This window comes from Balaenoptera borealis (assembly GCF_965194805.1).
Source record: "Balaenoptera borealis genome assembly, chromosome: 8".
Taxonomy (NCBI): Eukaryota; Metazoa; Chordata; class Mammalia; order Artiodactyla; family Balaenopteridae; genus Balaenoptera; species Balaenoptera borealis.
This window is the reverse complement of record NC_138865.1, coordinates 79,092,184-79,118,689: the sequence shown is the minus strand read 5'-3', so window position 1 is coordinate 79,118,689 and position 26,506 is coordinate 79,092,184. Positions and strand designations below refer to the sequence as shown.

General features: G+C 40.7%; 1 protein-coding gene across 1 annotated transcript; it reads left to right on the top strand.

The window, feature by feature from the left end:
- The first annotated feature begins 18,321 nt into the window (after positions 1-18,321).
- Positions 18,322-24,506, top strand: RFK (riboflavin kinase). Its single transcript, XM_082401533.1, has 4 exons — positions 18,322-18,788; positions 19,717-19,868; positions 21,751-21,853; positions 22,628-24,506. Exons 1-4 carry the CDS (start codon positions 18,707-18,709, stop codon positions 22,756-22,758), a joined length of 468 nt encoding a protein of 155 aa, XP_082257659.1. The 5' UTR covers positions 18,322-18,706; the 3' UTR covers positions 22,759-24,506.
- The last annotated feature ends 2,000 nt before the right edge of the window (positions 24,507-26,506 follow it).

The following is a 26,506-nucleotide window of genomic DNA, read 5'->3' as shown; positions in this document are numbered from 1 at the left end:
ACAGAGTGTCTCATTCCTGATCTCTGCCCTGAACTCCTTTCACAGTGTGTTGAAGGTCAGTGACTGCAGTGGCTGGTGACTTCATCCTGGTAGAGGCAGATGGTGAGTGACAATTTTTCTTCTGCACCCCTATTATTAACCTCTTGCATTAGTGTGATACATTTGTTATCATTGATAAGCCAATATTGATAGTGAAGGGGAATAGCCTATAGGACCCAAAGTGTGCCTCTTTGGAATAAAGATTATTGTATCCTCATTATCTTTAAGAAACAGTAGACACAGGAGAAGCTCTGAAAACCTAGTAGGAGTCACTCTTTTGTAAGAGACATTTACATTATATAAGGGAAATTTCCATTTGTAAGTGTGTCTCCCTTTTTGTACCAGAAGGAGGAGCAGGACTCTAAATCTCTAGAAACTCTTATCAATAGAGAAGGCAAAGACTTTTATCTGCATTAACAACAAATTATTTTTCCTCCCCCACAGTAGTTTATATTTGAGTTCATTCACTCTTTGTGCTGTACAGTACTACGGGTTTGACACATGCGTAATGTCATATGTCCATCATTACAGTATTATATAGAATAGTTTCAATGCCCTAAAAACCTCTGTGTTCCACCTATTCCTCCCCAACTCTGGGTAGCCACTGATCTTTTTACTGTCTCCACAGTTTTGCCTTTTCCAGGATGACATATAATTAGAATCATGTAGTATGTAACCTTTTGAGATTGGCTTCTTTCCCTTAGCAATAGGAAGGTCCTATCATGTCTTTTCCTGACTTGATAGTTCATTTATTGTTTTGCTGAATAATGTTGCATTATACGGACATGCCACAGTTTATTCATTCACCTACTGAAGGGCATCCTTGTGGCTTCTGCTGACCTGAAACAAATAGACTGCTAGATATTTCTTGAGCAAAGATGAGTTTATTTGGGGTCAGCAGAGAATTGCAATTCATCTGCTACCAAGGGGAGCCATTTGCAAGTCCCCTCATGGCAAGTGAAGGAAAATACTTTTATAGAGAGAAAAAGAAGTTGGAAGTGCTATAGTAAACAAAGAATCCAGGCTTTTTATTGGCTGACTCCTTGCCAGGGAAAAAAAAGGACTCTTTATTCTTGCTGTTGTGCACTGCTATCCATCCCAGGGTGAGAGAGGTCCCCTTCTGGTCTCCTAATTCTGTTTGAGATTTCTGTTTATTAATTTTTTTTCTTACATTTCCCCCTTTTGTTCAAGATCTTTCTCTGAAAGCATCACTGATCAAGAGTCAGCTTGTCTAGTTTTAGCAGATTGTTGTTCCTCAATGTCAGGAAGAACCTTTCCTGGGTGTAGAGTCCCATGTCAGAGGGAAAGTGCACAGATTATAAATCTATTAAGGTTACATTTGAGTAAAAAGGAGGGGTAGGAGGGAGAACTCTCAGGCACTTTTTATCTAAAATCTATATGTTATCAAGATCATAGACACTGGAGATCATCTGAAGCATTATGACATCATCAAAGTTTTGGCGACAAGCTTCCAATAGTGAGGTCCTGATATCTTGGAAAGCTGTCTTGTCAGATGTCATCTGCTTCAATTCTGGGAAATCTTTACTTTCAGGTCACCAGATGATATGCAGGTCCAGTCAGGGTTCAGTGCTTTCTTTACATGTGTGCACCGAATCCAAGAGTCTGTTCCTTGGAGTTTGGCAGCACAAAAGTTAGTTAGCAGTACCTGATGGGGCCTTTTCAGCAAGGCTGAAGAGAGTTCTTCTAGAGATATCTTCTCCAGTAGAAAAATATCTCCAGGTTGCAAGACGTGATGCTTAAGGTTTTCATGTCTGGAGGGCTCACTGAGAAAAAATTGCTCTACCAAAGAATGGTTATTTTTAATAGAAACAATTAGGCCTTTGCAATACTGGAGTATCACTCCTTTCATCAGCTGTGGGTCAAAAGGAGCAGGAGCCATGTGCTCTCAGTGTCCTGTGACTATTTTAAAGTGTGAGAGTTTATGAGTTCCAAAAGGGGTGGATCTGAGATTTAGAAGGAAAAACGGCAATGCTTTTGGCCAAGGTATTTAGAGAGCCTCTACACATGTTGCCAGCTGAATCTTAATAATGCCATTAGTGTGCTCGACTAAACCAGAGGTTTGCGGGTGGTAAGCACAGTGAAAGTATAAAACTGGCCAAACGGCACAGACTTGTCAAAGCATCTGGCCAGAAAAATGGGTTCCTTGATCACTATGACGTTTGAGAGGAGTTCCCGAGGTAGGGACAATTTTTTCTAAAAGGACATTAGCCCAAGAAGAGGCAGTAGCCTATCTGCAAGGGAAGGCTTCAGTCCAGTATGAAAACGTACAGACAATGACCAAAACATATTTATGTCCATTCGACAAAGGAAGTTGTATGAATCCATTTGGCAGACCTTGAATGGCCCATTAGGCAGTTTAAAAAGTCCAAGAGCTGCATGAATAAGCTTCCCTGGGTTGTATTCTGGACAAGTGGGACAAGTGAGGTGGGCATCTTTGTGGCCTTGTTAATGTTTCCCCACCAATATTGATTCATGAAGGCTATCATTTTGTCATAGACCAATTGTTTAATGCATGTGAAGGGTGGGAATTTTAGAGTCTCCAATAGGACTCGGTGGTAATTTGGTTAAAACCAGGGCTTTCTCTTTTTATCAAACTAATAATTGTTGAATTTCCAAACTTGTTTTTTCTTTTCTGAGGCCAATTGTTGGGACTCTCTAGCTGGTTTAAAAAAAAAAAACAACATTATAATTTGGGGAAATATCCACTTGGACCATGACAAAGGTTTGGCTGCTCTTGGTTCCTTCAAGGGCAGCATTCCTTGCAGAAATATCAGTAAGGTAGTCCTTAGGTTCCAGAGAATCAAGTTTAGAAGCCCCAGAATCTTAATAGCTTAAGTGGTAGTTAAAAGTATTATATTCAATAATTCCTGAACATAGGGGCCATTTAAAGTTTTATTTCCACTGGAAGTAAGGAAGGTACATTGCTTCCACAACATTCCCAAATCATGAGCTATTCTGAAAGCATATCTCCTATGAGTATAAATATTGGCAGTTTTGTCCTTGGCTAAAGTACAAGCACATGTAAAAGCATGCAATTCAGCCTGTTGGGCTGAAGTAGCCATAGGTAAAGATGATGCCTCAACAACATCAAAAGGAGTTGTAGTAACATACCCAGCACATTGCCATTGTTGACGAAAGTTGCCATGTCAATTTTTAAAATAAGACCATCAGTGAACTAAAAGAAGTCAACATTACCCTATGGAATTTCTTATAGCTCATTATGAGGCATCAGGAGGTGGTCCGTCAGCGTTAAGCAGGGGAGAAGCATAGCCAGGTTAAGGTTGTTATTATTATTATTATTAAGGTTATTCTAAAATAAAAGAGTGAAGAACAGTTAACCAAAGCACTTCATAGGAGGTGAGGTGACTAGCTGAGAAATGTCGGGTGTGATGAGAATTCAGGAGAGCTTCTACTGCATGAGGTACAAAAATGGTTAAAGGGGATTCTACAGTGATTTTATCAATGGCCTTAACCAAAGGGGCAGTAACTGTAATGGCCCTAAGACAAGGAGTGTATCTGTGTCCCACAGCGTCCAGTTGCTGGCTATAATACCCTATGGGTTGATGGTGGTCCCCGTGTTTCTGACTGAGCACCCCAAAGGCATTCCCTTCCTTCTCATATACAAAAAGAAAAAAAGTAATCTGATAATTGGGATGTCCAAGGGCAGGTAGGTTCATCAAACTCTCCTTTAAGGCCTTGAAGTCTATGTCATCTGGTTCTTCCCATATAATTGAGTCAGAGTTATTATTGTTGAGAAAAACCTATAGAGGTTTGGCCATAAGAGAGAAATTTCAACTCCAATTTTGGCCATAACCAACTAACTCGAGAAAATCTTGCAGTTGGTGCTTAGTTTTCGGTTTGGGGAAATTTAGGACACCACAAAGTCTATCTGGATCTAGGTGTAGCCCTTGTTCTGATATCATATGCCCTAAATATTGAACCTGGATTTGGGTAAACTGCAATTTTTCTTTGGCAACCTTATGTCCCTTTAAGGGTAAAAGATTTAGCAAGTGATTCTTTAGCAAGCGGTTTTCCAGTTAGGAGGCTTGAGAAGGAGAGCAAAGCAGCAAATCATTCACATTATGGCAACAAAGTAGAACTTCTAGGGAACATTCTGTCATCCAGATCAGGCTTCAGGATTTGCAAGAAATAAGAAAGGACTCAATAAAACTCCGAGGCATTAGTGTCCAGGTGAATTGTTTTTCTTCCCAAGTGAAGGGAAAAAGGTATTGACCAGCTTCATCAACTGGAATACTAAAGAATGAACTGCAAAATCAATTACAGTAAAGAATTCACTTCCTGTGGGGACAGATGTTAGTAATGTATACGGGTTAAGAACAACAGAGTGTTGAGGGATAACAATGTTGTTCATTGCTTGGAGGTCCTGGACAGACCTCCACCGTCAGCACTTAGGTTTTCTCACCAGTAAAATAAGAGTGTTATAAGTGCTAGTACAAGGCATAATAAGGCCTTGAGTCTTGTAAGCTTCTCTTATGGGTTTTGTGCCTTGAAGGGCTTCTTTATTTATAGGGTATTGATTCATTCTGGGAAGAGGTTTTGAGGGGTCTATTTGTTTTTGTTGTTATTTTTTTAAATTGAAGTATAGTTGATGTACAGTGTTATATAAGTTACAGGTGTACACTATAATGATTCACAATTTTTAAAAGTTATATTCCATTGAGGGATCTATTTGAATCTTGATAGAAGGTGTGTTCCAGTGTTTCCAGAATCTGCTCTAGTACCATCAGAGACAGAACAAATAAAAGATGTCAGAGGGTTGTGTAATTCACGTGGTGGGTTACTTTGATGACTACTATCAATTTGTAGAATTACTTCCCCCTTTTGAAAGAATGAAATTACGGCATGATACTTCTCTAAGTCTCAGCCTAATAAATGGATAAGTATGGAGGAACTAAGGAGAAAAGGGTGGGTATCTCTCAAAGTGTCTAAACAAAAGGGAATAGATTCAGAGACAGAAACCTCTTGAGGTTCATTAGAGATCCCCACTATTTGAACAGTTTTAGTGGTCAGAGGCAGGGGCTAATTTATAGTAGTGGGGTTGAGCACCAAGAGGGTGGCTGTATGGTCAATTAGTACTGGAAGCAATTCATTCCCAATATGGAGAATGTTTCTTTATGCTGATTGAGAGGGAGGATTGGAAAGGGCTCCTGTAGTTCCTAGGAGCCCCATCATTGAGAATTGGGAGGATGTTGGAAAGGCTGGTTATAGGGCTGAAGCTTCCTAAAGCACTTAAGTTTGTAACAATGTTTTTTCCCCAAATCCTGGCTCTTTGTAATAGCAGAACCTAGGAGTGTTTTAGTTTCATTTAGGAGCCTTCATTTTCTGGAGTTGAAAATTAAGAATTTTGGTGGTTTTCCTTTGAGTTAACTCATCTAGACTGCAAAAGAGCTGGTTCGCCAGATTAACTAAATCTGGAGTAGTCATAATTTCCCATTCCATCCTGGTCCTTTTTACCAGAAGGGAATTGGTTCAGCCAATTAATAAACAAAAGCTACTCAGGTGGAACCAGCATCTGAAGGAAGACCAGAATTTTCTTTAAAAATAATCTGAACTCAGTTGTAATATTCATGAACAGATTCATCTGATTCTTGTGTGCAAGGCTGAATTTTATTCCAATCAACAGACTTTGGAAAAGTCCTAGGACTTGCTCAATGAACTCACCTAATGATTGCCTAAGCCTGATCATGCAATAAGTTAGTGGGCTGGTCTTCCAGTGGTAATTGTATTACCAAACTGAACTTGAGTCCACTTGCCCGATGCACAGCAAAGACAATCTACTGACACTGGGTTGTGGTGAAGGAAAGTACAGTGTTTATTGCAGGGTGCCAAGCAAGGAGAAAAGACAACCAGTGCTCAAAAGACTAGAACATCTCCATGGCTTTCAGGGAAGGATTTTTAAAGGCAGTATGAGGGAAAGGTTCACAGGGTGTGTGATCAGCTCATGCACAATTCTCTGATTGGTTGATGATGAGGTAACAAAATGAAGTTTCAGGAATCAACATCATCAATCTTCTGGTTCCATCTGGTCTGAGATCTATGTGCTTGTGGTCAGCAGTTTCCATCTAGTGGGGATCTGATTTCTGTAAAAACAACTTAAGAGTGTGTGTCAGACATTGTTATCTATGTCCTTCGGGGAGGATCTAAACGTCCTGTGACTCTGCTATATGGCTGATTTATTGTTTAAATTGTTACCAGTTCTGCCTGACTGCTGTTCCTTGTTTCTGTATGTTCCTGAATCCTCTGTTCTCATTCCTCTCATCATTAACTTTTTTTTTTTTTTAAGATTTTTTTGATGTGGACCATTTTTAAAGCCTTTATTGAATTTGTTACCATACTGCTTCTATTTTATGTTTTGGTTTTTTGGCCGTGAGGCATGTGGGATCTTAGCTCCCCAACCAGGGATCGAACCCACACCCCCTGCACTGGAAGGTAAAGTCTTAACCACTGGACTGCCAGGGAAGCTCCTAATCATTAACTTTTGAGCCAGATTATTTTTTGAAATTTTTGAGCCAGATTTTTTGAAACTCAGGGAAGCTTCAGGAGACCATAGTTTTTTCTCTAAGTGAGAGATGGGGAGCATGAAGGGGTCTACTACCAAGGAAGCCTGTGCAGGGATTGCTCGGTTTCAATTCTAGAGACCCTTCAGGACTTTCCCAATTAGCAGTTTTCATCCAGTGCTGGGCCCGGTCTTCGCTGACAAACAAAACTAGCTTATGTAAGTCAGAGAAACCCGGTTGAAATGTTCAAGTGACTATACTAAATGCCTCAGGAAATCTGTGAGGATCTTTGGTCACTTTGAAAATCTCTGACTATGGCTCACAGTTCAGCTTTAGCCCAGGGAGTATAAGAAATTAAAGGTTTAGCCCCTGGGTCCTCAGAGGGCTTAATTTTTAAAGAATAGGTTCTGACAAGTCCAGAGGAAAGGGGAGTGGGAGTGTTTCAGGGAAAAGGAGAAGTTTGGCAAGAGAATCAGTATGGGGGATTTTAGGGTATAGTAGAGGGGTAGTTGGCATAGAAGTGAAGGTGGAAGATGGTGACAGAGTTGGAATCTGAGACAAAGAAGACAAGGAAGAAGAGCCCAAGGCTTTGGGAGCCATTTTATCTTTCTTTAATCATTTGTTTGCCTCAGTTAATCTTAAAATCTTATTTTGCAGACTAAAATTACTGAGTCTACTGATAATGTTGGGATGCTTCGAAATAAATGTTCCACTCAGCTCTGGAAATTTTTGAGTTATTGTAGTCCAATTCAATTTTAAGAAAATTAAGTTTGGAGGTTTCAAAAGTTCCCCACAGTGGCCATTGATACTCTAAATTGCCTTTGGTCAGGTAGATCCATTTAGTTAGAAATATGCATGAAGAAGGACCATGGATGTTAAACATAAAATTGGCCTGAGTTCCTGTGTGTGGGTGCCCTCAAAATACTTAGATAATTGGGATCCCCCTCCCCAGAGGTTTTTCCTCTAGAGCAAAGGACAATTCTCAAACAGCTTAAACAACTTACAGTATATATGGCTCAATTCAAACAGCTGGCAAGCCAATTCCAGCCAGTCGTAAGAAGACAGGTCGGTCCCACGCGAGCCAGGCCAAAGACTTTTTTTAGGCAGTCTCCAGAAGACAGCCTTTCCAAGGGAATAGGCCAAGAGCTGAAAAATCCTGACCATTCTTCAGGAACAGTTTCGGAGAAGCAATCCCTGATCCCGAAGAATGGCCAGGACTAGACAGTTTCAGTGAATCAGTCTGATCTCAAAATCAGAGCAAAGTGCCAAATGAATACTCTAGTATAGAACAATGCCTTAACCAGAAAGAAGAAACCTTTGAATAGATCCCAAGTTAAGCCTGGAGAGCTTCAAATGCAAAGAGGGCACAAGCTCAGATCCATGAGAAAAACTTCAAACTCCAAGGTCTGTGAAAAAGCCATGAGTGACAATGGCTCAATTGTGGGTACCACAACTGTGTGCTCACCAGCCCCAGAGCCATCAGGAGCATTTTATGGTCTCCTACTGGTCACAAAAATGTTGACTTGAAACAAATAGACTACCAGATATTTTTCCAGCGAAGATGGGTTTATTTGGGCTCAGAAGAGAATTGCAATCATGCTAAGTCATGTACAAGTCCCTGGCATAGAAAGGGAAGGAGAATGTTTTTATAGAGAGGAAAAGGAAGTTTGGAGGGCTATAGTAAATAAGGAGTCTATGGCTTTTTTTGGCTGAGTTCTTGCCAGGGAAGAAGTCTTTCTTCTTCCTGTTTGGTTCTGCTATTGGCCCTGTGCATGAGAGCTCCCTGTTCTGGTCTCCCAACTCTACAGTAAGCCCCCTACATACGAACAAGTTCCATTCCGAGTGTGCGTTCGTAAGTCCAATTTATTCGTTAAGTCCAACAAAGTTAGCCTAGGTACCCAACTAACACAATTGGCTATGTAGTACTGTACTTTAATAGGTTTTTAATACTTTTCACACAAATAATACATTAAAAAAACACAAAAAATAAAGAAAACATTTTTAATCTTACACAGTACAGTACCTTGAAAAGTACAGTAATACCAGCTACATCACTGCTGAGTTTACACTTGCTTCCGGACATCCTGGGCTTGAAATAGAGATACTGTACTACTGCACTCTATACAGTACTGTACAGTAAAGTACACAAAAGCAAAACCACTTGTAGAGGATGCACACACATGACAATGTATGCCAGACACGTGGACTAACCTGCATGATTGGACATGTGAACGCATGTTTGCATCTTTGAAAGTTTGCAACTTGAAGGTTCGTATGTAGGGGACTTACTGTATTTGAGGTTTCTGTTTAATTTTTATGCTTCTGAGTTTTGGCTATTCTGAATGAAGCTACTATAAACATATAAACATAAATGGGCAGGATTTGTGTGGACATAAGTTTTCAACTTATTTGGCTAAATACCAAAATTGCTGGATCATATAGTAAGAGTATGTCCACCTCTGTAAGAAACTGCCAAACTGTCTTCCAAAGTGGCTGTACCATTTTGCATTCCCAACAGCAATGAATGAGAGTTCCTGGAGCTCCACATCCTTGTCAGCATTTAGTCTTGTCTGTGTTTTGGATTTTAGCCATTCTAATAGGTATGTAGTTGTAACAGGGAAGAGCTAAATTGTACTCCAAGTTCCATCTGTTTCTTTGACTTTAACCTTTGCTTTTTGTTGCTTTTGTTATTATAATCATACATAATGGCCTGCCTCAGGGAACCCTTGCCCCTCTGCCTGAATGTTAAAGTGCCTCTGTTCAGCTCACAGGGAGACAATCTGACCCCGCCCACCTGTGGATGCCTGCAGAAAAAAAGAAATTAACACATCCCCCTCCCCAAGGCTGGCCATTCCAGGGGATATTTACAAAACTTATGGCGTTTTTACTTTACTTCCTCATCTCCTCCCCCTCTCTGTGCTATAAAAGAAACTGGCATCCAAACCCTGATAAGATGGTTTATCGGAGACACTAGTCTGCCATCTTCTCGGTCTGCCGGCTTTCCGAATAAAGTCATACTTCTTGCCTCAGCACCTCGTCTCCGATTCACTGGCCTGTTGTGCGGCGGACAGAGAGAGCTTAGACTCGGTAACAAATTTGGGTTAGCCAGCCAGGATCCTTGCTGCTTGTGGCTAGCTGGTCCCTGTCGGGGAATATTGGGGCAAGGCCCTAGCAGCTGCCAGGACCATTTGTCCTGAGGATCTTCCCTTCCAAGTTCCCTGAAGCGGCACCAGCTACCCCAGCGCTTGGCAGTTGAAGCAAGGAACCGACAAACTTCAATTTGGAACTACTAGTCGATGGACTCGATTTGATTCTGGAACTTCGGTTCCAATTTGGGGAACTTCGGTTCCATCTGGGGAACTTCAGTTCCATTTGAGGCTGTGAGTCAATGGACTGGATTCAATTCTGGAGGGTAAGTCACCGGCATGCATGCCGGGAACATATTCCACCCTCAATCTGGGCTTTTCCTTTATGGGACAAGTCAATCTGGTTGGGGTACCCTGTTGGAGGGGGAATTGTTGTTGGACTCTACCTGATTCTGGGAACCGGTTCACTGGGAACTAGTTCATTGGTTTTGTAGGGTAAGTCTACCCGATCTGGGAACTAGTTCATTGGTTTTGGTCTTGGTTTTGTCTTGGTTTTGTATGCATTGATGCTAGAATTAGTGCCTTTTGTGTTGGAATTTGCGTCTTTTGTGTCTTGGTGTTATCAAACTTTTAAAAGTGGAAAATACTCCATCTATCCCAAAGGAGAGCCCTTTGGGGAATATATTAGATAAATGGGCAAAACATAGCTGTGAGCCTATGAATAAGAAAGACATGATATACTATTGTAATAGGGTGTGGACCCAATATTTGTTAGGACCAGAAGAACGATGGCCCCTGAATGGCTTACTCAATTATTATACAATCTTGCAGTTAGAAATGTTCTGCAAAAGAGCAGGGAAAAGAGATGAGATTCCATATGTAGGAGCATCTATGCTATTGCATCAGGAGGAAAAGGAATCAGAGGGCTGCCACCTTATGGTGCTGCGGTCTGAAAGGAAACCCAAGAGGAAACCTGCTCTACAAGGGAAGAGAAAAAAAAAAAGAGAGTGGGGACATGTTATTTCAAAACTTAACCCCCCTCCAGCCTATCCAGCTCCCCCAGTGGCCGAGCAGGCTGCACTGGCAGTTATTCCAAATGCCCCCCCGCCGCGCCCCCCCACATGCCGCCAACATATTCAACGCCTCCTGTGTCCCCTACCCATGGGGATCAAATAAAAGTTTCTATGGTAACCCCTGGGGCACAGGGACCTGGTTTAGTATCACCATCTAAGACCCGACAGGGCATCCAATTTGGACCGGGAGCACTTCTGCAGCAGGCAATTCCCCTTGCCCCAATATCCTGTAAGAGGCCAGGGGACTCCCTTGGACTTGAGGCGTCTGATTCTGATTTCCCCACAGGAGCCCCAGGTAACATTGACAGTGGAGAACAAGTTGATTGATTTTCTAATACATACGGGTGATCTTAAGAGGCTTGTAAATATTAAACAAAGGGGAAACAAAGTCATCCTAGGAGAAACTTGCCTGTATCTTTGAGATACAAATGTCCTATCTGGTCTTCTCAAAAACCCTTATCTCTGCCGTCTTTTTAAAATGCAAATTTTGAAAAAGAGGGTACAGTAATTTAGAACTTGACTTGTTTTCCATAAATATTAGTAGAAAGGGTTTAGCCATCTAGACAAGTGAGCTTGATTTGTTCCATCTGCCAGAAACTCAACTTTAATCCGAACTCTTTAGTAAACTGATGGGTTTTACATTGCTGTACTTGACTCAGGGCTGAAATTTTGAAATGAGAACTATGATGTCTCTCTGTGTGTTTGTATGTGTTTCTGTCTTTGGATAACACTGCTGAGGTTAATCTGTAAATGAGCTCTATTTAATTGCCTTAAAGAAAAGGAAGCGCTTACAAACCAAACAATTCTAAATACAAGAGAAATTAAGTTACATGAGTTTCAGGTTCACGTGAACTGGGAAATATTCAGTATTAAATTAATACCTGGTATTAATGCTTAAGTTTGTTGATCTAATTAATATAGACATGTCTTTAGAGCCATCAACATTAAGTATAGTACTTTCACTGCACCTAGGTTTAATAAAAGTTAAATGAAATCTTGTTATATCTGTTGTAAATTTGTCAGCAAGAAAAATAACTTGATATGATGAAACTTTAAATATAAATGAAATAAGGCTTTTAGGTAAACTCTAGAGGAATAATTATGTTCTGAAAATTATCTAAAATAGTCTCTCCAGATTTTGGTAACTATTACTCGCCTCTTGGTTGTCACTAGAAATTAAGGTTTTTAAGAGTCGGGGATGCTAATTTAAATATATAATTAAAGCTACTGAAAATAATAAAACATTTCAGTATGGTAGAATGTGTGTTTTCAGTTAAGGTGGTATGAAGAATGGAACTACATTTTACTGAGAAAGTTTTATACATGGTCAGGATTAACTAAATTTAGATTGAAGTTAACTAAGTAAATGGATTTTGTTAAGCAAGCTAATACAAGACTGGAATTTGATCTCTCTGTTACAAGTGCTCTTTTTGATAACAGATTATATAAGTTTCCGTGCCCTTAGGTGATCCGTATGTGTTTTCTTTTAACTGTTTTGTGACTTTGGATAAATGAATAAATATTGTTTCACAGCGGACTACGATCCTGTTGTGTTTTGAAAACTTTTTGATATTTTTAACAAACTTCCCAAATATCAAAATCTGACTAAAGCTTTTTAGCCTCCAGCTGACTCTGGGATACTTTGAAAGAACATTTCTGAGACATCTCAGAGAGAAATGTCAAACTCAGTTTATTTGGTATGTTAAATTACTTCAAAAACATTGTCAAGTGATTGGAGATGCACCTTAGGTTATAGTGTATGGATAAATGTCATTTATATAGATATTCCAAAATTTATATGGAATCCCTAACATCTGATATGTCCTGATATGTTATCAATCATAATACTAGTTATTCTAAAATGGTATATCCAAGTTTCCTGCTAATTGCATTGTACTCAAATCTTTAACAATGCTATTTTAAGTTTTGTCCTGATGCTTTTACAAAATGAAGATTTCCAAGAAGACTGATAAAAAGGAACTTTTTCACAAATATAAGTTTCTGATAGCCTTTAGATAATATCACTGGACTGGGTAACAAATGACAAAACTAATGGGAAACCTGATTATTTCATCCAGATCAATGGGAATTAATTACATCGGACTGAATGAACTGGTAAATATGATTTATAACTTTATGACTTTGGGAAATATATTGGCTTTAATCTTTGTTTTTCGGAAAAACATTTTCTCTTATGCTATGACCTACAACAACTTGATAAAGTATGCCTTTGTAAACGAAGACGAAACATTTATCTTTTTCTCTCTACCTGATCCTGCCAGAATTTGTTGTCTCCAGCTGGCTCTCTTGTGGACTTGATATTATGCTAATCATTGTTTTAATTTGCTCTTTGTTTCCAAGTTGTTTGTGCTTTGTGTCTCCCTGCTGCACTCTGTCTTTGTCAATGTTACCAGCCACATTACTTATATCCTGTTTATTTTATAAGATTGTTGTCTCTTGCAGTACCCAGTGTGTAACCAAGCCTCCAACAAAACTTCTATGGCTAAACATCTTAAGGTAATAGATCACACTTATAACACAAAATAATTGTAATAATGTGATTCTAGTTATGGGAAGAAGCAACAAGGGAAAATGTCTCCTGGATCATAATTAGACAGAGGATCCAGAGAATCTTTAATTATCAGTAGGGCCTAATCTGAAAATTAACACCTGGAGTGGCATATCAAGAATTTTTGCCTGAGCTGGCATGAGCCTCCCAGCACGATGGGGCAAAATTTGATCATAAAATGTCTCCCAAATATTGGTCAAATTCCTGATCAAGAGGAGAGGATCAATCATCGGCCATTGCAGCCCTCCAGCGTGAGCCAGTGAACCCTGAGGAAACTCAAGAAGGAGAAGAATACCTGCCATCTGGCAGCCATCAGGCTGCAGCCACTCCCTATGGTGAGCCCTGAGGAAACTCGGGATGTGAAAATACAGGATACAGGGACTTGCCTGGTGGCTCAGTGGTTAAGAATCCACCTGCCAATTCAGGGGACACCGGTTCGAGCCCTGGTCCGGGAAGATCCCACATGCCGCGGAGCAACTAAGCCCGTGCGCCACAACTACTGAAGCCCGTGAGCCACAAATACTGAAGCCCGCGCACCTAGAGCCCGTGCTTTACAAGAGAAGCCACTGCAATGAGAAGCCCGCGCACAGCAACAAAGAGTAGCCCCCACTTGCTGCAACCAGAGAAAGTCCGTGTGCAGCAACAAACACCCAACACGGCCAAAAACAAACAAACAAATAAATAAATAAAAAGAAAATACAGGATACAGGCCCCAGATAGCTGTGGTGCATATCAAAGAAATGATTTCAGTGAGCCCAGACTCTTGCATCTTCCCATACAAAGAAAAATGCTAAATTCCTTAACTTGAGATGTGGCCTCCTGGGCTTGAAGCCCTCAAAATTCCTGATAACTCTCAGCTTTTAGGTTGTAAATATTTTTAAGTCTACAGGTGTAGACACTTCCAAAGTGGAACAGAAGACAAATCTCAGCATTTGGAACACTGAGACCGATGGCGGACACTCCCGGAAAGATGCATCTGACAGAGCAGTTAAAACGTTGTCACCCCTTTTTCCACAAGATTGTGGAATAGACACTGACAGTGGGGAATTGTAACAGGGAAGAGCTAAACTGGACTGTTTCTTTGACTTTAACCTTTGCTTTTGTTGTTATAATCGTACATAATGGCCTGCCTCAGGGAACCCTGCTCCTCTGCCTGAATGTTAAACTAAAGTGCCTTTGTTCAGCTCACAGGGAGACAATCTGACCCCCCTACCTGTGGATGACTGCAGAAAAGAAGAAATTAACACATCGCCTCCCCAAGGCTGGCCATTCCAGGGGATATTTGCAAAACTTATGGCGCTTTTACTTTACTTCCTCATCTCCTCCCCCTCTCTGTGCTGTAAAAGAAACTGGCATCCAAACCCCCATAAGATGGTTTATCGGAGACACTAATCCGTCATCTTCTCGGTCTGCCGGCTTTCCGAATAAAGTCATACTTCTTGCCTCAGCACCTCGTCTCCGATTCACTGGCCTGTTGTGCGGCGAGCAGAGCGAGCTTGGACTCAGTAACAAACTGGATCCCCTTGGTGTTTTAATTTGTAATTCCCTGATGACATATGATGTTGAATGTCTTTTCATACATGTACTTGCCATCTTTATATATTCTTTGGTGAGGTGTCTATCCAGACCATTTGCCCATTTTTAAAATTGGGTTGTTTATTTTCTTATTGTTGAGTGTTAAGAGTTCTTTAGATTCTTTTTTTTTTTATTGTTTACTTATGGTGGTGAGGCAGGAGATAGACGGGCTCCAGGCTAGACATTTACAACAGCCTCCTGTTCATGCTTCCTGAGGTGAGAAGAAGATGGGCTCCAGGCCGGACATTCATTACCAGCCCCCTGTTTACATTGCCTGAGGCAAGAGACAATGGGGCTCTGGACTACATATTTATGACCAGACTCCTGTCTATATTTCAAGATCTGCACTTCAATGTAAGAAACAACAACAGGAATAGTGTAGATAACTGGACATTTGGACACTTTTATGGCAGGGACAGAGAGGGGCTAAACCCTGTTAAAAGATCGAGAGGTCATACATTTCCCATCCTTGGGGCAAGGGAAACATTGCACATGCGCAGAAAGGCTCCTTGGGGGTAAAAAAGGAGGGGGCACCAGCCCATAATATGTGATGCTAAGGCCATCCCATAGACCTCTGGGCTGGAATCCATCGTGGAAAAAAGTTGCGCACGCATGTTTGGGAGGGTCCTAGGGCAGGTCAGGTGTGGAAACAAACCAGATAATTGGCCAAAGGTAAACAAAGACCCGGAAGAACTGCCCTATGTAAATGACTTAACCGCCTCTTTACTGCTCTCCTCATTAGGGGGATGCCCACACCCTTTCTATCTGATGTGCATCTCTGCCTTGCTTCTATCTTAACTAAACTGTTTCTCTGTGTGCTCTCCCACTTGTTGTTGTGCTATGTCTGTAATAATAAACTTGTACCTGTTCTTACAGTTTTTGCCTCTGTGAGAAATGCATTTTTTCACCGGGGGCAAAAGCCAGGGGGTGTGGTGGCCGGGATTCCTGGTTTTCATCCAGGCTACCCAGGATCAATTCCTGGGCAGGGAATTAAGAACTCGCTTCACGCCACCACCCACTGCTGCCTCTTGGAGATCAGGGTAGGGGGGGTGGGGGTCTGATTAGATTAGTATATAAAGTACTTGAGGGGAGTCCTTAGAGATAAAACCCAGAATGGCAAATTGAAGGGGACCCTTGGAGGGCTATTTTATTCTGTAGTACCAAGGGAGCCATTGAGGGCTATTGAGCAGCAGTGGAAAAGAGTCAGGCTTCTGCCTTTCATATCCTGCACTGACTACACAGTGTTTATGCATGGTAATTGACATGTCAACGCAGTTAAAAAAAACTGGAGACCAAATGCTCCATCTTAGAAATTCTCCAAGTCTCCCTTTCCCTCTTTATAAATTGGGTTTAATGCTTTCCTCCAAAGCTGATAATGAGGATTACATGAAAGAGTGTGTGAAGTACTTATTATCATCTCATTTAATTCTTAAGACCACTCCTCATTTGTCCCCCATGACCCATTTAATTATTTTACCTCATTTAATTGTCACACCTCCTTGTAATGTTGGAGGAGTAGACCCATCACGTATGCTTTCCCAGGCTCTCATCTCCAGGGTTTTATTTGGTGTATCATGGCTAAGGATGCTCCTGCTGTTGCTGCTGCTACTGAACTTTTTACAACAGGCCAGGCAATTTGTTAAGTGCAGTAGATACAATATCTCACTCAAATCCCACAAAATTATTGATGTGCCCATTTAGTTCATCAGGACACAGATTCAGACAGGGTACTTTGCCCAAGATCACCCAGTAATTAAATGAGGCAAGGCCTGCAATCAAACCCTGGCTTATCTAGCTCTAGCACCTGTGCACTTAACCATTAGCTATACAAAATGCCTTTTATTGAGGACTGCTCCCTCTAGCAGCTTTCCAAGCACTTTGTCCGGACTTCATTGGCCTATTTATAGCATAGAATGCTATGCTATCAGGCTTCCCAATAGGTCTCCCCCACTAAGCTGAGTCTCCTGAGGGCCAAGACTCTGTCTCAGACACCTTTGTTCCCCCAGCACCTTGCATTGTGCTTGGCGCATGCTGGGCTCGATTCATTCTTTCTGCAGATACTTTCTCGGAGAGTTTGCTATAAGCCAGGCGCTATACTAGTATTAGGGAAATAACACAGTCTTACCAACAAAGACCCTGCCAACTAAAAAATTACCCACAACCTAAAAGTTGAGAGTTATGTTTTATTCAGCAGGAATTTTTAGGACTTCAAGCCTGGGAGGCAGCATCTCAAGTAACCCTGAGAGAACAGCTCAGAGGAGGCCAGGGGAGAGCCAGGGTATATAGAAGTTTTGCAACAAAGAGCAGGTAGTCCAAACGTCAAAAGATTATTGTTAATTAAAGAAAACCAGGTATCCCAAGTTAAGGAATTTAGTATCTTTCTATGTATGGGAAGATGCAAGAGTCTGGGCTTATTGAAATCATTCCTTTGATGTGCACCTGACGTATCTGGGGCCAGTATCCTGTGTTTTCACAGCCTGAGTTTCCTCAGGGCTCACCAGCTCATACTGGAGGGTTACATCGCTAATGACTGTGACATCCTTTGTTTACCGATATGACTGGAAATATTCCATTTCTCAACCCCTTTGGTATCAATAGAGAGAGAACATAATTTGAACACTGGGTAAGCACTATCAGAGTTAAGGTAAAAGGATAATGACTGCAAAGGCTGGACAGAATTTCACACACATTTGTAGAGAAAGGCAAAAGAGAAGAATTAAAACTTCTTTCTCAAAAAAAACAGAAAACCTTCTTTCTCAAGAACAAGACAAGAGGATATATCTTGTGAGTGACCCTGGAACTATTTCCCGAGGTAATGTTCACAGTTCGCAGGGTCAGAAGGCCCACGAATTTGCATTGCAGTAGAGATCAAGTCTTACATCAAGTTTATTAAGTTCTCAGGGAGACCGTAAGATAGAGGGAGGGTAGGCAGCCGCTTCCCTGCTCAAAAAATTGCATCACTGTAACCTTCCACTAGTCACTGGGATTGCAGCGTTACAGACCAGGACCCGCTCCCCTGGAGCTTACATACTGATACAACTTCAGACCATGGTCAAGTGGTCTGGGGGAGAGGAGGTGCACTTCCCGTAGCTAGTCGTGAAAAGCTTCTATGAAGAGGTGGAATTTTGGAGGTTTAATAAATCTTTAAAAAGCCAATGAGTGATGAATGAGAAGCAACGTAGCAGTTGTCAAGGAGCTAAAGAACGTCTCTCCTCGGCATCAGGATCATAATGAAAAGGAAAAAGGGGAAAGAAACACTTCGGAGTGGCTGAGAATGAAGACAGTGCTTTCACAGGCCCCAGGGTGAAAAACGTGTCGCCGCCTCGGTTCCCACCGCCCGGGAAGTGAGAGATACCAAAGAAAAGAGAACCGACACCTCCCAGGCTACGGCTGGGGGCGGGGCTACGTTGGGAGCGGGGCTACGTTGGGGGCGGGGCTACGGAAGCCGTACGAGCGTCGGGGCGCTCGGCCTGGGCAGAGTGCGTAGGCCTGTGGCGCTCAGTGGGTTGTGGGGCCCTTCCAAGCCGGCGCGCGCCCGCTCCGCTCCCCGCCCACAGCCGCACTTCCGCGGTCGGGGGCGTTCCGGAGCCCAGGCGTCTGAGTCGCCCGGCGCCTTCTGTTCGGTCAGTGGCGTGAGCGTCTCGCCGTGGCGTGTCGTCCGCGCCGTTCGGCCAGTTGTACGCCCGTGCGCTCGCCCGGCCGGCCGGCCTGCGGAGCTCTCGCCCGTGTCCCCCGGCTGGTCCGGGGCGTCCGGGCACCGCCTCGACGGCGGCTCCGCCGGACGCGCGGACTGGACCGCAGCCCGCACCCCGAGCGGACGGCGTCATGAGGCACCTGCCGTACTTCTGCCGCGGCCAGGTGGTGCGGGGCTTCGGTCGCGGCTCCAAGCAGCTGGGCATCCCTACAGGTGAGCGCGGGAGGGCGCGGAGTCCCCCACCCACGCTGGGCCGGGTCACCTGAGAGCGGGGACGTCAGCCGGGGGGCTCCGGGCCGGGTGGCGGGGCTACGGGCAGAGGTGACGTTTCCGTCCTCCCCGCTCCCGCTTTGTTGAGGCTGAGGACCTTTGGTCGGACTAATGGAGCGCGTCCTTGCCCGTGGCTCTGAGCTCACCGGCTTGGGGGGTGGTGAGGGCAGGAAGCCGGAGCTGAGTTTCGGGAGCCCTGTTTCCCGCCTCCCTATCCAGCCGTGATAAACCCGCCAAGCGTGCCGCGCGTCTTTCTCTTTAGGAAATGTAAGGTGGGCCAGATAGGCTAAATTCTCAAGCCAGCTGTAAGGTTTTCGTTCTTTAAATACGTTAGTAGGTTGTGTCCAAATGATGACACAGGCAGTTGAATGAGAACTAGGTATCTTTTTTGGTCTGCATTAGTTTTAGTAGTCAGGACCTGAAGGTATGCTTAATTTTTCCTTAAAAATACATTCCAGGGGTGCACCTAGACCTATTAAAGCAGTCTTTGAGCTTGGGACCTAGGCATGTATATTTCGAAAATAGAAATCTTTTCAAGAGATGCTGAACCTCCTTAAGAAGGACCAGGGCTAAAAAAAACCCTAGCTGTTCATGTACCTGTTTTCTTCTACTGTGAGAGTTTACGTTTTTTGGTACACTTACTATAACCTGGTAACTTATACATATATAATCTGGTACCTTTTTCCCTAACCAATCCGTATGAAGAGGAGAAAGAAATCCTAGCCAGAGTATGAAATGATGGGATTAATAATTGTAGTTAGAGTCCTAGGAGTCTTGTTGAGGGTAATGATTTAGGCTAGCCTTACATGTGAAATTTCTAAATATTGAATATGAAACTCTAAATTTTAATGTATTTTCTTCTGTTGTTTAGCTAACTTTCCTGAACAAGTAGTAGATAATCTTCCAACTGATGTATCCACTGGCATATATTATGGTTGGGCCAGTGTTGGAAGTGGAGACGTCCATAAGATGGTGGTGAGCATAGGATGGAACCCATACTACAAGAATACAAAAAAGTCCATGGTAAGAATTAAGAATTGTATTTCACTCTGTAAACAGAGAATGGGATGATGATTTAGAGTAATACACAGATAGAACTCATCAGTGGTGATCACAACATAATCCAAATATGAGAATTTACTTGACAGGTTTAAAAGTGAAGAGTTTAGTTACTATTTGAATGGAATAACTTTTCCATCCTTTTCACTTTCAAGATTATTTGTGTCTTTGGATCTAAAGTGAGTCTCTTATAAAGGGGGTATAGTTGGATCTTGTGTTTTTGAACCATTCTGCTAATCTCTGCCTTTTGATTGGAGAGTTTAATCCATTTACATTTAAAGTAATTACTGATAAGGAGAGACTTCTGATGTTTTGCTGTTTTGTTTTTTGTATGCTTTATAGCTTTTTTGTCAGTTCTCCATTACTGCCTTTTTTGTTGACTTTTTTTTGTAGTGACACATTTTGATCCCTTATTTCCTTTTGTGTATTTTCTATAGATATTTTCTTTGTGGTTACCATGGGGACTGCATTTAACATCCTAAAGTTATAAAAATCTATTTTGAATTTATATGAACTTAATAGTATACCAAAACTCACAAATTACATCATTGTGTACCCAATAACATAGATTAATAAATTTTTATGCATTTATCTTTTAAATCATGGAGAAAATAGAAAGTGGAATCACAAACCAAAACTACAATAATTAATTTTTATAACTGCCCATGTGTTTACCTTTATTAGAAATAAAAGTGAAATAAAGTTGAGTTCACCAGTTAATGTAGGTCATTTACTCTTTAATTATTTGGTCACCCTGTTAAGGTAGCACTGCTTACGCCATGGATGGTGCTTTGTGATAAAATTGCAAGGTGATGCTTTTTTTCCTCTTTTTAAACCCCTTTGAGGGTATACGTAATTCTTCTGTTCTTATGAACAGAAGACCTACACAGCTTAAGTGCTTAATCTGCTAGATGTGGCTGAATCTTTGGGTCAGCTCAAGTATGTGGCACAAACGGTTATAGTTGATCTAAATTTCATCCTCTTTGAAGAGTTTATAGAAAAGTGCTGGTATAAGCAATAGAAGTGGCCCAGAACTACTTAACATTGTGCTCAGTGTTGCTCTTATTTTTCGGGATTTAGGGTGTGTTGGAATAGATAAAGAAAATAATCGATGAAAGAAGGCAAAATATTTTTCTCTGGAATGAGAGAGGAAATGAAGGGGAGGGGAGGCTATCCCATGACTAATTTTTCCTTATTAGCTACTCAGATAACAGAACTCTTACTGTAGAGCCAGTTAAGGAGTGCCTTGGAGGTCCTTCCATAGTTAGGAGAAACTCAGTTTTCCATTGGTAGGAGGTTCATACTTTTTAGAGTTTTTCTTTTTCCTTTTCTTTGCTGATAACAGACGTACATTATGTGCCTGTTTAAGTCTTTATCCCTTTTAAAAAAATTGGATTGTCTGTCTTACTGACTTAAAGAAGTTCTTAATATATTCTGGATCCAATTCTTTTGTTGGAACTATGTATGACAAATGTCTTCTTCCACTGTGTTGCCTTTTTTTTTTTTAATTCGCTTAATGGACTGGTATCTTTTGAAGAAGAGTTTCTTTGCTCATTCCCTCTGCTGTATTTGCTCAGTTTTTTCACTTTGATAAGACTCCTTAATTACTTTGGTGCATGTTAGCTTTTTCTAAAAACAGCAAATCACACCAGATTTGTGGGATAGCATCTACCTTACTCAGTTATAATGGTACAAGGTCAAGAACAGGAGTAATGGAAGAATTCAGGAAATACTGCACTTAGATTTTAACCTGTCTTTAAAATTTTAAGGAGGGTTGATTGTTTCATTTAAATTACCTCACCATAAAGATAAAGATAAATTCAATTTTAACATCTCTTGACTGTAGGAAACTCATATCATGCATACTTTCAAAGAGGACTTCTATGGGGAAATTCTCAACGTGGCCATTGTCGGCTACCTCAGACCAGAAAAGAACTTTGATTCTTTAGGTAAGTTCTTATTTAGATCTTCTTAAATATTACTGCAGTTACTTCTGCTGCTTCTCCTAATAGTAATCATGGCCAGACAGATAATATTTGAGCATTTAATATGCCAGGCACTGCTTTAAGAGCCTTACATGAATCAACTCACTTTATCCCCACAACACCCACATGAGGAATTATTTTGCCGATTTTGCAGATGAGGAAATTGGCGCAGAGAGGTTAAGTAATTTGCTTGGGGTAGCATAGTAAGTGATGGAGCCTAGATTCAAACCCAGCAGGCTGGCTTTCTCTCCAACAGTATGAAGTTAATGAAATCTTTATTTCCTTTTCATATTTTAAGGAACAAGTAAGAGTTAATACTGTGATGAATAATGGATGCTTAGCGGTAGTTGAAGTGTAAGAAGCAGTAAATCGGAACATTTAAAACAAATGTCAAGTATCTTAGTGTAGTGTGATAGTTTCAGTTCTAATGTAGAGTTTCTTTTACAACTGTAAATACTGAAGAGAATTGATAGTATTTGTTTCTTCCATTTAGTATATGCCATGTACCTTTCTGCTAATGCCTTTCTCTAAATAATTGCAAGAAGATTAGGGACATCTTTTGTGTACTATTGACTTACTTAAGTCTAGAAGAAAGGATGAAACAAACATTATTGGGCATCTACCCTGTGCCAGGAACACTGCCAGCCTATGAGATTTTAGGAGAAGCTGAACAAAGGAGTCGTAAAAAAGCACAGCAGCAGTTTTTCGTTATCTTTACCTGGTATATTCTCTCCACAGAGTCACTTATTTCAGCAATTCAAGGTGATATTGAGGAAGCTAAGAAACGACTAGATTTACCAGAACATTTGAAACTCAAAGAAGACAATTTCTTCGAGGTTCCTAAAAGCAAAGTAATGAATGGCCACTAAAGGAAAAGCATCTTATTTATTCATTCACTGTTTTCTAATATTTTACTGCTCATAACTCTACAGTCTCATCTTGGTTATATTTTAAAAATCAAACATTTTCCTACAGCTGTGAATTAAACAGTACAATGTAGTTACCATATTATGTTCCAACTGTTCAATTAAACCCATCATGTTACAGTACTAAAAAGGTTCATTTTAAAAATCAAGATTCTTTTTTATGTAATATGTTGATTAAAATGTACTACTAGAAAGGTCTTAAGTGTTTTATAATGGAAATGGAATATATATAAATATGGGTAACAGGCTAGTCACTAGTTTGAGATGAGAACTATAATTCTCATGGTAAAATTCTAGCATGCATGTACCTGTATAGCATGCTCTGCTAATCAGAAGGCTCATAAAAGTAACTATATTAAGCGGAGGTTTGACAGTTGATTACAAACCTAAGGGGAAAAAATCCAGACTTCGTATTTTTGATATTTTGTGCATTTATATATTATTATAGACATGAAGACTTGTGAAATTTCATTTTAGTTAGTCATTTCCTTTAAGGGCTCAAATCATTGTACTGTGTTCCATTTTTGTTACAGCTGCCTCAGTTCTAATTGGTCTAGACTCTCTCCCTATTATTTTTTTGTTTTTCTTTTAAAACAGTAAAATGAGTGTTTTTCGAATCTCTAGTTCTCACTTTTGTGTTGTATAACACTTCTCTCTTTTTAAGAGTAGATATTCTTCAACATTTTTCTTAACCTTTGTTTCCTGTAAACAGTTGTCAGTGTCAGTTCTTCCATTTAGAATATCCAACTTTACATTTACAAAATGTAGAGTTTCATCTGCGTCTGTATCTGCCGTCCCATCGCTTCACTATATGAACAGTGATTAAGTGCATGTCTCTTGCATTTTAGAAAAAATACCCAAATGTTCATCTGTAGGTTTCCTCAAAGTTTAAACGAACACCTAGCATTTCATTTATATATACCAGTTTCTTAAACAACACAAAATACTTGTTCCCCGCCCCCCCCCCCAACAGGAAAACTATTTAAGAGCCAACTAAACTATGAAATACAAAGTTATTTGTTTTTAATGTGACTATATGTTCCTGAGCAAATGCAGACTGTTGTAGTTGTGTGTGCACAATGTAATTTAAGGCTAAAGAGTGCTATCTAGAAGATAATTTTAAAGATAACTCATTATAAAACCATTTTCCCCTAATCTGCATAAATGAGAACTGATTTTAACAAAACTGTTTATATAGTATTTAGAAGAACTAATGTTGGAGAAGGGGGAAGCAGGAATAAATTCAGTTGGATTGTTTTGACTTTTTGGTGTATGAATTTATGGCAAACAATGTAGTATGTGTCTTTTTCATTTCTTCTTTAAAGAAATACTTAGAAAATGTAATTTAATGTTAGAAATCCTGTACTTGAAAGAAGCCTCAATTATCAGTGGTTCTATGAAACAAAGTTAAAAACAAACATGGAAAGTGTAAAAAAGATTTGTGTTTGAGTAGCTTGTGACTGATTGTGTCCTCATTAAGTGTGAAAATTCTTTGATATTGTCACCTTACATTTTGTTAAATAACTATTGCTTTTGAAAAGCCTATAGTATGTGGTTTAGGAGTTAGTTAATAGTGTCTACATTTTTTTAAGTTATATATATAAAGTATTTATATATTATAAGAAATTGCAGTAGGGCCCTTTTCGATTAGTCAGTGTTTTCAGGCCTTGAAGTAAATCTTGACCAAGTGATGTTTCTTCTTTTTTTGTGTCAGTTTGAATCTTTTGCTTTGTCTATATAAATTCCTGATTTGTTGGTTGATGGTTACTGGTTACTGTAAGGTGTGTTAGAGGCCCTGAATAGTGAGTTACAGGCAGCAGCTACAGGGAGAACCTGGCCAGCAGCAGTGGTTCTGCAAACAGAGGCCTTGCCTTTTCCGTCCTTGTAGGTTAGGTCTGAGTACCCTTCCATAACCCCTGCTCCAAAACAGCGTTTTGTAACCCTCATGACTTGTGCCACCAACCCCCTCGCAGTGACTTGGGACTCTTGCCTATCTCTACTACATGGAGAAGCTCACAGTGGCTCTTTCAACACTTCATCACCAGTGCTGTCAATTATGGAGGCTTAAAGCCTAGCAATTAGGGCTGTAACACGGTTCTGATCAGGGAGATGTAAGCAGAAGTCTACTTGGAGTTTATGAGGACAGTTCTGCTTCCCTGGTGAAAGTGCTAGCCTTTTCCTGTTCTCTTCTTACCTGGAAAATGGATGGAGGCTGATAGAGGAGAACCAATCTGACCTTCTGGGACTGAGCTAGGAAATAAATCTACCCTATAGAAAGAGATGCCATCATAAGCAAGAGTTAGCAGAAACAAATTACAGAATAAGCTCTACAAAGATGACGGATATGGGGATTATCAGATAGAGAACTTGAAATCACTGTATAATATGTGTAAAGAAATAAGTGTCAAAAATGGGAAAGTAACAAGGTTCTATAAAAAATCGGGCAGATTTACGAATTGTCAAAATAGAATTTATATTGATGAAAAAATAATTGAAATTTAAAGCTCAGCGGACAGGATAAGTACAGGTTAGACACAGTTGGTGAGCTGTGAGATCTGACAGTCTGTGACTGTGCTCTCATAAACCTATTGTCTATTCACTCCAAATTCGCTTCCCATGCTTTTTGTAATGTGGCTGTGACTTAACACTTCTTTGACAGTTGGCTTCCTTTTGGGTCAAGTCATACATGGATGTTGAGCCCTAGCTTGTGTCAGAGGCAGCTCAGCTCTTGGACTTGCCCCTGTGCTTACTTTCCCTGTTCGTGAGTGTGTATTTGGGATAGACATACCTGACAACTGACGGAATCCCCACATTGGTTCCCTGACTGAAACAAGGGCCAAGTAGAAGCCAGGATAGTAAAGCAAGTCAGTACTACATCTCTGGGGAAATTGCCAAGTGCCGTCATTAAAAATACAGAAAGAAAACAAGCAAAAAAAAAAAAAAAAAAAAACAGAAAGATTCAGGGTAAAGGCTCCTAACATCTGTTCAGACTGTACAGAAACTTAATGGATCTTGGGAAATGACTGTATTATCAGCTAATCAGGTGATGACCTCAACTGCAGCTGTTGTCCCGGATATATAAAATGTCTCAACAGATTTCTAAGGATTGGTGTAAGGAACATATCACAACATGATGGAGAAAAATCAGTATTTTTAAAATACAAAAATATCACAATGGAAAGCTATGTTGAATGATAATATGCAACATGCAAAAATTTATAGGACATAACTAATGCTATCAAGAATTATAGCTTTAAATACATAGAAAAGAAAGATCAATAATCTAAGCTTTGATCTCAAGCTAGAAAAAGAATAGCAAAAAAGCCAGACAAAAATGAGTACACACTGGGCTTCCCTGGTAGCACAGTGGTTAAGAATCCGCCTGCCAATGCAGGGGACACGGGTCCGGGAAGATCCCACATGACACGGAGCAGCTAAGCCCATGCATCATAACTACTGAGCCTGCGAGCCACAACTACTGAAGCCTGCGTGCTTAGAGCCCGTGCTCTGCAACAAGAGAAGCCACCACAATGAGAAGCCCGTGCACCACAACGAAGGGTAGCCCCCGCTCACTACAACCAGAGAAAAGCCCACGCACAGCAATGAAGACCCAACACAGCCAAAAATAAATAAAATAAATTTTAAAAAAATGAGTACACACTGTGATTCTATATAAATTGTAAGAACAGGC